A 13,039-nucleotide genomic window follows, 5' to 3' on the forward strand; every position below is an offset into this window, starting at 1 on the left:
ATCATTAAATGACCATTGTCTAGATGAACAGTTCCAGTCCCTACAACACTAAGAGATCTATCATCACCAACATATATATTTTTGGTGTTACAATCATTTAAAGAAGAAAACATGGCTTTGTTTTTGGCCATGTGATAAGAAGCTCCAGAATCAATGAGCCACTCATGAGAATGAGAAGAAGAAGATACATTTAGTGCATAGCCAGACCGAGATGTTTGACAACCACATGCAGAAAGTGCCATTCCTGAAGATGAAGTTGAAGTTGAAGAGTGCTCCAAATGGATGTTATGCTTCTTCATTGCTGCTTCCAAGGCTTCCATCTTCTTAAAGCATTTGGATTCTAAGTGGCCATCTCGATTACAAAAGTTGCAATGTCTATCAGTCTTCTTCCCTTTGTTTTTATTTGTCTTATCATTTTGTTGAAATGATTTTTCATTTTGAGGCTGAAATTGCTTAGGACCCTTGTTTGGTTTAGGACCAGTCCTTTTAGGATACAACTTCTTAAGATTCTTTGGATTTGGTTGCTGCTGGGCGGCTAACTATTTCCTATGTTTCGGAATATCCTAACACTCCTTTTACAAGTACTATTTCCTTTATAGTTGCAAGTGGTATTTAATGTGTTGAGAAATCTAGGGCATAGTAATTAGGTGATTTCTCCTTTGTTGATAACTGCTTGTGAATGATTTTTACATTTTTAGATTAGGATCTTCTCTTTCATTAGATTATTATAGTGTTCTTCTTCATCAACCAGCTACCAATGCATAAACAACAAAGCGATAAGAGACACAAAATATAGGCTATCAGCCAAGGCCAAAACCTCTCCCACTTGAGAGAAAAACCCGAACAAATTCTTCTTCTTATAGATACTTCAATTGACGAATACCAAGACCAAGACCCTTGACATATTTTCCACTCCAAGACCAAGACACAAAGCGTCCTTCTCTTCCTTGAATCAACAATAGTCAAACTGCTGAATTTCTCTCTACTTCTAGGCTACACTTCAGATTTTCGGTTCACTACAATTTCTCAACCTCTTTTAGAAGTCCTAGTTGCAGTGCTTAGTAAGTGTCACTTTCTATGTAGTGCCTTTGCCTCCTTCGCTTAGAATAGAGACTCCTTAATTCGGCTTCCCTTTGACTTGTCCTTCTCCTAATTCAATTACCTTAGATGATTGTAAACTTCTTGGCCTTTCCTGCAGCAGATGATCCCTCTCTTCTTCGCAAGTGTGATAGAAGAACAACCCTAAAATAGACCCAAAACACCTTCGCTCTTCCTTCCTTCTTGCTGGCTATGAGACTCCTTTTTGGGTGATTCTCACACTTCTTATTGTAGACTTCTTCTTGACCGAAATTTTGTCTCTAAAATGAGGCTGAGCCGCCCTATTTATAGTGGTTGGAGCATCCATAATAGGACGACTTGAACTATGGGTGTGTCGACATGTCTTTTGGAGCAAATTCATTATTTCATTTAAGGGCCAACTTGAAGGAGATGATTGGGTTTGGTCTTGGAGGGCTATTTGACTCCTTCATTGACTCATATATAAATGTATCATGCCCAAGAAGGATCCTTCACATGACATTGACTCAATTTGACTTTATGACCAATCCTATGGGCTCACAATGGGAGCAATTACCAAAAATAAAATTCCTTGCTCATGAAACCCATGAGAAGAGCATTACAATAATAATTTTATTTTCTTCTCTAAATCAATTACATGAAATCACAATTACACATGTCATTATGAAGATTGAACCTAGTTAAACTATTCAACACTCCCTCTTAACTAGGGAGGTATTCATAATGGTGCTTGGTCATTCTCAATCTGAAGAATTCTCATAAGAAGAGTCAGATTGTTAACCCATTTGTATAGCATTATATCAACCAGCATTGTCACATAGCAAGGCCTTGACTAACATCTCTATCTCTCCACAAGATCTGAGCTCAATGCTGGCGAGACTAATAATGTATAGACACCCTCATCATTGTCCCTCTCGAAACATACCCCATCCGGGTCCTCACGGCACGTTCCACCAAGACTATTCTTATCTTGGATTCCCAGTCCTCAAAGAATATCGGTCCTCTACGACTACTCTTATCTTGGATGCCCTAACTCATCCTCAAAGAGCATGGAATGCCAAATGTTTACCCAATCCTCCATTTTGTCTTCCCAAGTGAGGACAAGAATGATGTGTCTATCTCTCTCCTCATGGCCTTCACTGAGACTTACGGTTGTTAGTCCTAGTCTAGTACATGACACATGAGATAGAGAACAACAACTGTCACTCCCTCTTAACTAGGGATGACCAACCCATTCCATAAAGGAATGTACCCAAGCTCCCTCTTAAATAGGGACTTGACAAAGCTCCCTTTTGACCAGGGACTTGCTTCCAGCAGTGCCCTAGGTGGAGATCATGGGAAAACCAGCTACTTGTAGAACTCCTTCCTTTGATGTCATGAATTTTCTTCTTTGTCAAGGAATCTACGTTTTACGGGACCTTTTATAGGGCACGAACCATCCATCACTTTCATCACGAGTCAGTCATGTCTTTATTCCTTTCATTGGAAAGTGATCCACTAGTTCATATCTGGCCTTCCTTCATGCCATGTTGCCTTCTTCATGCCATGTTTCCTTAAGGATCTTTCATCCTACTACATGGACATCATGGGTGGAAGATATCCATAGATCTTCCTTTGGCAACCCTGCATAAGCCCATCCAGATATCATAAATAAAGGAATGAACATTAAATCAAAATTACCTTTGTGATGGTCTTTCATCATGACATCTTCTAGTTCGCATCAATATCCTGCATACACATTGACACATCTCCAAAAGATATATATTGTCAAGGGTCTCTTTCTTTTTCAGACTACATCATATCTTTCATGTAGATATCCTAGTCATATCTTTCAATGCTCGGATGTTGATTGCCTTCTTCATGGTTGCATATTTCATGATCTCTTCCTTTCTTTCTTCACACATTTCCTTTCTTCACACATTATCATCAACCACCTCATATTCCATATGAGGACATATTATGTTGATTTCATCTAGTTAATGTGTGACTCATGCCTTCCGACATTCTTTCAGAGAAGGAGATATTTTCTTTTGATCATGCTCTCAAGATAGAGCATTTACCCATGATACCTGCAACCATATTACATGACTCCAAAAATATCGAATACAAGCATACATACCTCATTTTTCTTTATGTCATTTGGACTTCCTTCGGCAATTTCCTTGATTGAAAAACTCCAATCCCTTGATCTGCTTTACCTCTCTTGTCATCATACCGTCATCCTATGAATTCCACAAGTTGGAATTCCTAATAAAATGCTTGCTTCCCCTCTAGATCGGTGAACCTTCCGATGAAGATTCCATCAGAGAATTTTGAGGATCTTGAGCATCCCCATCTGGCAAATGTTTCCTTTTGATGTATGATGAGCCTTTGTCCTAAACGACTTTTTCCCATAAGTGCCACTTATGCTTTTAATGAGGTTACAAGAGCTATATCCTTCCATAGTCGACTTCCATGGACTTCGATTTCAACCATCTTTCATGCTTCTCCATGATGTCACGAGCTCCAATTTTTAATGCTTCTATGTTGCCATGATGCAACCCATTATTTTTCATGATAGTCATATCTTACAAGAGAAGAATTTAAAATCAAGAACTTGAAAAGAACTTAGGTGAGGAAGATTATCTTAGTCATAGTATAGATCTCTTATTTCCTCTTTCTTGGACTTCTTCTTTTCAGCTTCCTCCACTTCTTCGGTGATATGGACTCCTCTCTTCCTCTTTTGATATTGTCATTCTTGATCTTAGGACAATCTCTATTGTAATGCCCATATTCTTGACATCCATAGCATTGAATCTTAGCCATGTTTTCTTGAGAACTATGCTTCTCGAACTTCCCTTTCCTTTTAGTAAATGTTTGACCCCTTTCACTTGGTCCTTCATCACTTTTTTCCTTCAACCTGTCTTCTTCTATCTTGCATAGAAACCACAAGTTGCTGAATGGGATAGCTTTCTTCTCCTTATGGCCATTTGATACGAGGTTACCTTGTCCATCAATTAATGCATCTAGAACAATGGAGACCATTTCTTTATCAAATATTATCTCTCCTAGATCTTATAGTTGAGTTCTTATTTGAGATCCTTTTGAGAGACATGTAGGTATCCCTTCATCCTTTGATACGTTCAATTTGTATAGATCAGATCCAAGTGATATGACCTTTCTTATTGAACTTTCATAGAATAATTCTATCAGCTTATCACATATCTCTTTTGATGTCTCCAGCTGTGTTATAGAGGGAATGAGGGGATCTTTGACAAACTCCATAAGAATCTCTTGAGCCCTTAGATCCCTTTCCATGTATTCAGATAGTGCTTGTCCTTTGAATGGTTTGGAGACTTTTCCATTGACATGATCAATAACTTCATTTTATTTGAGGACTATGTCTATCCTCCTTTTCCATGCAAGGAAGTTCGATGACCTAACCAACTTATAGATCTACTTGCAAAATGAAGTCATTGTACTAGATTAGATTATAGAAGAAAAGGTACTTACTTTTCAAATAAAGATAGAATCTTCAACTAGATCCCTTTGTTGATGATGATTGATGAAGATGTCTTAATGCTTCTTGGATGATCTTCTTCCAAATGAAATCCTTGCTTCAATAAAAGGGAGATTGTCTTTCTGATGATGACAACGCCTTTTGATCTAGCTTCCTTTGTATGAGTAGTCTTTTAAGATACTTTCCGTTCAAAGATTAAGTGTGGATCCCAAGAATGCTTCTTTGATCGAATTAGGGTTTTTCTTCAAGATAATAATGTGATCTTTGTCCTTGAAGTGCTTCTCTTAGATGAATAGATTTTAGGTTGCTTGGATTTGTATATTTCTTCAACTTGAGTAGTTGTAGGGTCTTGACCTTCTTTTCTTGATGATGATCCAAGACTACTTCTTCGATCTATGGTTTTGACACTTCTTCGAAGATTTTTTACTTTGCTTTGGAGCCCTTCGAGGTTAGATCCTTGAGTGCTCAAGTGTCCCTTAATAAGATGCCCTTCCTTGAGATTGTCACCTTAGCTCTGATACCATGTTGAGAAATCTAAGGCATAGTAATTAGGTGATTTCTCTTTTGTTGATAACTGCTTGTGAATGCTTTTTACTTCTTTATATTAGGATCTTCTCGTTCATTAGCTTATTATAGTGTTCTTCTTCATCAAACAGCTACTAATGCATAAACAACAAAGAGACAAGAGACACAGAATATAGGCTATCAGCCAGGGCCAAAACCTCTCCCACTTGAGAGGAAAACCCGAACAAATTCTTCTTCTTATATAGCCTTTAACTGACGAATACCAAGACCAAGACCCTTGACCTATTTTCCACTCCAAGACCAAGACACAAAGCTTCCTTCTCTTCCTTGAGTCAACGATAGTCAAACTACTGAATTTCTCTCTACTTCTTGGCTACACTTCATATTTTCAGTTTACTGCAATTTCTCGGCCTATTTCAAAAGCCCTACTTGCAGTGCTTAGTAAGTGTCACTTTCTATGTAGTGCCTTTGACTCCGCTTAAGATAGAGACTCCCTAATTCGGCTTCCCTTTGACTTGTCCTTCTCCTAATTCGATTACCTTAGATGATTGTAATCTTCTCGGCCTTTCTTGCAGCAGGTGATCCCTCTCTTCTTTGCACATGTGACAGAAGAACAACCTAAAACAGACCCAAAACACCTTTTCTCTTCCTTCCTTCTTCTTGTTGGCTACGAGACTCCTTTCTGGGTGATTCTCGCACTTCCTATTGCAGACTTTTTCTTAACCGAAATTTTGTCTCTGAAATGAGGCTGAGTTGGCCAATTTATAGTGGTTGGAGCATCCATAATAGGCCGACTTGAACTGTGGATGAGCCGACATGTCTTTGGAGCAAATTCATTATTTCATTTAAGGGTCGACTTGAAGGAGATGCTTGAGCTTGGTCTTGGAGGGCTTTTTGACGCTTTCATTGACACATATATATGTAACATGCCCAAGAAGGGTCCTTCATACATGACATTGACTCAATTTGACTTTATGACGAATCCTAAGGGCTCACAATGGGAGCCGTTACTAAAAATAAAATTCCTTGCTCATGAAACTCATGAGACAAGCATTATATTTATAATTTTATTTTCTTCTTTACATCAATTACATAAAATCACAATTACACATGTCATTATGAAGACCGAAACTAGTTAAACTATTCAACAATATGCTCACCTTGATCTAACATTTGATTTTGCAAGATTATCTATAATTGTATCTTGAATTTTATTTTGAGCAAGCATTTGTCATTTGCCTTGAAACACTAGTCTATACTTTGAATATATCAATGAATATTGTTCATATACTTATATGCTTGTTCACAGTTGGAATCAAATCACCTTTGATAGGTATCTCCTTATAACTTTAGTCTCCTAGAAACTCACATTTCCTTTAATTAACCTTCTTTAGGAACCACCCCCCTCAGCTTAACTAGGAGAGAGCTTTAATGGAGAGAGTTGGGATTAGGTGACAGCCCCTTCTCTTAGTTTGCCACCAGCGTCACACTTTGTGGGGTTAAGTATTTTTCCCGCACTAACCTAGGTGTGCAAGCAAGGCAGCAACATGCCCAATGTGCTATTTTCTTTCGATTGGCCGCATCTTTCATAAACCCCTAATGGGTTTTCTTTTGAAAGGGCCTGATGGCCTTTGGTTAGGCAACAAGCTCATTTAGCTTGTAGGTGCGAACCAATCCGACTCAGTGAAGATTGCACCTACTCAATCGAGTAGCTACTACAGCCCATTGTGACCAACTTAGCAGGCAAAAAACAAAAACAAAAAATCTGACTTCTACACCCTACCAATGTTGGCAATTAATGGTAATGATTAAGAAGTAAAAGTTGATGCTTCCTTTATCTTCTTTTTTTAATCCGACATTTCCTTTATCTTTCCTATTGATATTTCCTTTATCTTTTTTTTTTATCCTTTTAATTAAATTTTTAAAATTATTATTAATTGTTTCAAGATGTTTGAGAATGGTTCCAACCTCACTGGACTTCATACAGAGAAAGTAGTATTTCATATCCCATTCAAAACTCAGCAAACTTAATAGCTTTCAGGATTTCAACATTTTCATTGGATTCTATCATGTATGAGGGAATGGGATTGGCAGTTATTCAAGAGCACCAAGCCCTTTATCTTCCTTTTTTGATGGTATTGAATGTTGAACTCCTTTGTCATGGCCTTGGCAAAATTGTACTCCTCACTGAAACCAAAACCACAGGTCATGAATGTTAAGCTTTTCTACCATATTATAAGGGTTGGATTAAGTAGTTTCAACAAAATAGGTTGTTGTTCATTGATGTCCCTTAGGATCAAGATAGAGGCAAAGGCTCGACAAGAAGAAGGTGATACTAATGTTGAGGATCTTGATATAACTGATGGTGAAACATTGCTTGTCACTTATCATTGTCACTTAAATGTTCTTGCTCATTTACTCATAATGTTTTTTTCCAAAATTCCAATAATTTTTTGGAATCATGGTTTGGAATCTTTAAAATATGATTTTTTCATTAAAATTTAAATTTCTATGAACTTTTAAGTATTAAATCAGAATAGTCAAAAGTCAATCTGAGTCCAAGTTGACACTTGACAGATTCTGTATCTGAGTACAAGTTTTAAAACATTGGGCCCAAGGAAATATATATCTTTGGTGTTCATCTATGCTTAGGCATTTTTCTCTCTCTTGTGCATGGGTTTATTTCTCTCTAGCACTTATTCATGGCTACTTTCCCTCACTAGGGTTTCACTCTATTGGCTGATTTATCTTCAATACTTGCACTTCTTGCTATTTTTTCCTTGTTTATTTAAGGAATTTGGATTTGTTTTGGTTCCATTCGATCCCCTTTCTGTCACTTATGTATCTCAATACATACAGGGTCTAACTATACTCAACAGTCATATAAGACCTTAAATTTCATTTTGTTTGAAAAAATGCAAATAGGTTTACTTGTGTCCATTCATATGCAAAATGCATGTCTAGAAAATATGTCAGATAAATTAGACGGCATGCATAAGAGGCAATTAGTTGTAACTTAGTGACCAATTGACAAGTAAAACAATAAATCATGTCTGGAAAAGAGCTCCAAGCATACATTACATATGAGTTCCAGTAGAGAAGAAACACATTAATCTGCAGTTATGAAATCAATCACTCTCAAGAAAAACCAGGTGTCAACAGGCTGCATGTTCACATGGATAATTAGATTGTGATTAGTTGTAACTTAGTGACCAATTGACAAGTAAAATAATAAATCATGTCTGGAAAAGAGCTCCAAGCATACATTACATATGAGTTCCAGTAGAGAAGAAACACATTAATCTGCAGTTATGAAATCAATCACTCTCAAGAAAAACCAGGTGTCAACAGGCTGCATGTTCACATGGATAATTAGATCATGATCAAAAACAAATTGGTTGATTTGTTCATGCAAAGAGACATTCATTGCAACTAAAAACAGACAAATTTACAGGTGCAAGATTTTTGCTGTCATGCCATTTTGGAACCTCTTTTTCTTCTTTCTACTTGACTCTAAACTCTTGGAAACACTCCCTCTCATTTATTATGAATATCGTAAGTGCATTATATTACTTAGTAACTTACAAAAGTGTTATCCTGGTTCAAGTTACGTAGAACAGTTTATTCCTTTGAACAAGAATATGTATAAGTGGCAAAAGGCTTTTGTGGAAAATATCATTTCCACAGTTTAATATCACTGATATGTAAAACAATTCCATCCCTCATAGACAAAGGATAACTCTAGTATGAGCCCAGTGGGTTGGTTCAATTGGTTCAAATGGACTGTTTCAAAGCAGAGTTCACCACGACATCCCCAGTTTTAATCGGGCTGAAGTTTCAAGTCTGGCTGATTCCAGCAGGATTACCAGCCACTATTGTGGCTGTTGGGTGAGCCACCCTCCATCCAGATATACCAACAAAGGGGGATCCCACAAAGTTTTGCTTGGGAAAATAAAGATACATATAGTGAGCCCAGTTAGCTCAATTGATTGATGCTCTTGTGCAAAAGTTCACAGAGGTCTCAAGATCAAATCGCATGGAGTCCCTTGGGGTTACCAGCAGGGATTTCAGCAGGCAGTTACTACCATATTCCATCTGAAAACACAGGCAAGAGAGGGGAAATCCATGGGGGAATGACAAGGAACCAGCATCCTCACTTGGAACGCATAATAGGCAGGCGAGCGAGGAACTATATTTTTCCAGCAAAAGAGGGATACCTCCAAAATAAACATTTTCTATCAGATCCCACACATTCTATCCATGAATGTGACATTTACACCTTCATTATAAAAATCACAAGGGCAAACATCTTGTCCTACATTTCATCATAAATCAAATGACAAGTACTTAATTTAATAGAATATAAAAATGATTTGTTCCACCAACCTCGCCAAAAATGCTTCCAAATGTTGATTATGGACTTTCCACGCATTGACTCCATGTTTCATCATTAGATCCAGATTTTCAAGCCTACAGAAAGAATTAAATTTCAAAATGTGCTAAAAAATAGGTTTGACTTTTCAGCTTATGTACTCTACAATCAATGATAAAAAACTGAAAATGACAAAATGAATTTTGCAACATTACAAGTCAGCTGGAATAAACTTGTAATGCGGTAACCCAGATAATTCAGTGTCGATTAGTTTTTAACATGAATAAAAATAACTGTGGACACTTGAAAATGCCTCATAAGGGGTAACTGAAAGCAAAGTTAGCATGCAAAAAGGTTTCTCTGCATAATGATACTAATATGGATGGAGTAAGTTTCAAAAACCTCCTTTTGATGTGAAAATTGAGGAATTCCTAAACCAGGGCAAACAAGGTTCATGGTAAGCACTTCAAAAATCAAAGTCAATACAGCTTATTAGGCCTCAGTGCTTGTTCAGATGGTCCCAGAGGAGAATCCTCTCAAGCCCCAAACAAACATTAGTAATAATAATTGTGCTTGAGGCAAATTGAGTCCCAAAAACAATCATAAGAAATGTCTTGAAGAGAGGATGACACCTAAAAAGTAAAGTAACATGTAACTAAAAAACAAGAGACACCAGATATCGACTACACAATGGCTCAGCCGCAACTAAGATATTCACAATAAGACATCAAGATGCCTTCTCTCCTCTCTAGACTCATATGCATCTTGAATATGAGACTACTCTGTCTTCTGTCTCTTCCTTGGCTCAACAAGAATGTATACAAGCAACTTTACTTCTCACATCATGAAAGCCAGTATATTATGTTAATTGTTCTGATCATGTCTCCTGACACTCAGCCTTTCTTAGCTTGTGATCCTCTATTAATTTTGCTAGCAACTTGTGAATCCAAATGGCTTCATAACTAGCAGAAACGGCTGCCATATATTCTTCCCCTAATGAACTGAGTGCTATGGAAGTTTGTTTCAGCCTGAAACAAGAAACCATGCCTGAACCTCAACTGAAGCAACACCCTAAAGTGCTTCTCCTATCACTAGCACTACTTGCCCAATCAAAATCTTGATAAACCTTGCAGCAACACCTCTCCATCCCCAACATACATCTGTACAAAATGCAGTGTGCCCTTTAAGCACTGGAGCCCTTGATTTTCAGCAACCTAATGAACCTACCTGGGCTGCACCATGTACTAACTCAAGGTGTTACAAAATGCATTGTGACCTTTAAGCACTGGAGCCCTTGATTTTCAATAACCTAATGAACCTACCTGGGCTGCACCATGTACTAACTCAAGGTGTTGACTACAAAACAAATGTCAGGCCTCATGTTTACTAAGTACACGAGGGACTTATCAACTGCCTGTACACAGACAGATCAATCAAACCTGAATCAGGATCAACAAAGGAGTTCAAATTTGCTACCATAGGAGTAGCCATAGGCTTGTAGTCTACAATCTGAAATCTCTTCAGGATCTCGACGGCATACTTACCCTGTCCAAAAAAAAATTCACCAAGACTTTGCCACATCTCTAGACCAAGAAAGTAGTGCATCAAGCCAATGTCCTTCATGATAAATTCTTTCGCCAATTCTGCCTTGCACCATTCTATGAGTCTTTTTCAACCAACGTTACATTTATTGTAATCGGCAATTTATCGCTGGGTGTCCAAAATTTAAATTATCGGCAATATCGGAGAAAATATCAGAAATTGTTGGGAAATACAAAAAAAACAATTTTTAAAATTTTTTAACTTAGAAAACAACATCAACATCAAACAAACACATTAGCCCCGAGGGTTAGCTCAATTTATTGAGTTCCCATTGTAGAAGCACCACGCTAATGGGTGGTCACGGGGTCAATTCTCCTCAATGCCCTCGGGTTATGCTCTGCTAATAAGCCGGCAGGAAGTGATCCCTTCGAGTGGATCTACCTAGATATTTCCTCCAAGAAAAACACACACACACATTCATTGCTACATAAATATGAAAATAAAATCAATATATAAGATGCATAAGATGTCAAGTGCTACATTAGATATTGATATCGAAATATGATATTTGTCCTAAGTCATAAGATCTAATAGAACGATACAAAATCATATCAAAACAAAAATAAATGTATCTCATGAGATGAATCATGGCAATGAAAACAACGAATTTCCCTTTGTTTCCTTGATGGAAAATGGTCACATCATCCTCAGCAATGTTATCAGAACTAGACCAAAAGATTGGTTAACCAAAAATACATAAAATATTCAAATTTTGAAAAAAACATATAATTCATGTGCATCCATATGAATCCAAATTATTATACACAAATATGCAATTTTTTTCATGTGTATAGCAACAGTGCATATAACCAAAATATCAGCGAGTGCAATCCATCTCTGAATCAAAATAAATCAATAGAGACTGAAGGGCTCTAAATGGCGTCAGATTTTAAATACTCATTGTTGTCGCACAAAGTGTCTAGGCACCGCGACAATGCTCAAAGTAAGGGTTGTCACTCTAATCCTTACTCCGTTTAGACTCTCTCCTAGACAAATCAAGGGGGGTAGTCCCTAAGGTGAATGGATGAGGGTAACCTGTGGAACACAGGCTCTAGGAGAATTTTTTTTTTTTAAGCTTGGCAGGACCCTTCATTTTCTATTTATAAACAACAAATTGACACCACATATATGAGATAGGTGGCCTCAACTTGCCCAATGGGAAACCAAGTCTGTTGGCCACCTATCCTCGTTATAAGCCATCCAAAAACAGTAAAGTTTCAGTCTTTTTAACCACGCTAAGTATGTCTCAGTTTCATGACAAGACATTATATGTCTATCTATCATAAGCATGCATAATGTAAAGTAAATGCTACCCACATAAAACAAAAAGAAACCAGATTAACTAACTATTCCTGCTACTCTTTCGATGCCAATTCCGCCGGTGCCAGATCCTTGATATTTTAATTTTTTACCAGGCATCCGAGTTAATTCAATGATGCATTGGATGTGCCTTTGGATTCTATCCAAACAGATGTCTTGCTTATGGAGCTGGAATTGGATTCGCTGCAAATCCTGTTTGTAATTGGGCATGTCTTGGAGGGACAGAGCCATCCCCACTGATATTTGTTCCATGGCCTTCCCCAGCAGGGTTTTCATAAGCCAATAAAGATAGATTGTTTGCTTAAATTGAGTTATTCTTCCTCTGGTATTCCCAAGATCCGGGACTAAGGTCCTCCAGTTCTCTATCTCCTCCTCTGTCTCACTGTTTTGCTTAATTTCTTCCTCCCATTCTTCCAACAGATTACGGATTCCTACATCTGTTCCCTCCCGGTATGCTGCAACGGCTTCACTAATGAGGTGTTCAACAGTTTGGCCTTTGCAGGCTCCCTCCCACGTCTATTGCAACCTCTTCCTCTTGCTGGACGAGCCATCTCCACTCTGTTCGAAACCTGTTCACAGGAAAGAGGTGTTAACCTCTGGCTTTGATTCTTATTGCTGGCGTTCTCCTTAATCCTTATCCTAGC

General features: G+C 37.7%; 1 protein-coding gene across 2 annotated transcripts in view; it reads right to left on the bottom strand.

Moving 5' to 3' along the window:
- The window catches only part of MOS4 (modifier of snc1,4), a 192,733-nt gene that overhangs the window by 97,424 nt on the left and 82,270 nt on the right, over positions 1-13,039 (bottom strand). Inside the window, exons 3-4 of one of the 2 annotated variants that reach the window (XM_089432641.1) lie at positions 9,488-9,571; positions 8,642-9,290 (exon numbers count right to left, since the gene is read on the bottom strand). In XM_089432641.1, coding sequence (XP_089288767.1) covers positions 9,083-9,290; positions 9,488-9,571 — 292 coding nt within the window. In that variant the 3' untranslated portion in view covers positions 8,642-9,082. Of the gene's footprint in view, positions 1-8,641; positions 9,291-9,487; positions 9,572-13,039 lie in introns of those variants that run through there. The other variant, XM_089432640.1, reaches the window with a different exon arrangement.

This window comes from Pinus tabuliformis, chromosome 5_1 (assembly GCF_031772625.1).
Source record: "Pinus tabuliformis cultivar Carrire ecotype Pingquan chromosome 5_1, CPIR1, whole genome shotgun sequence".
NCBI classification, from domain to species: Eukaryota; Viridiplantae; Streptophyta; class Pinopsida; order Pinales; family Pinaceae; genus Pinus; species Pinus tabuliformis.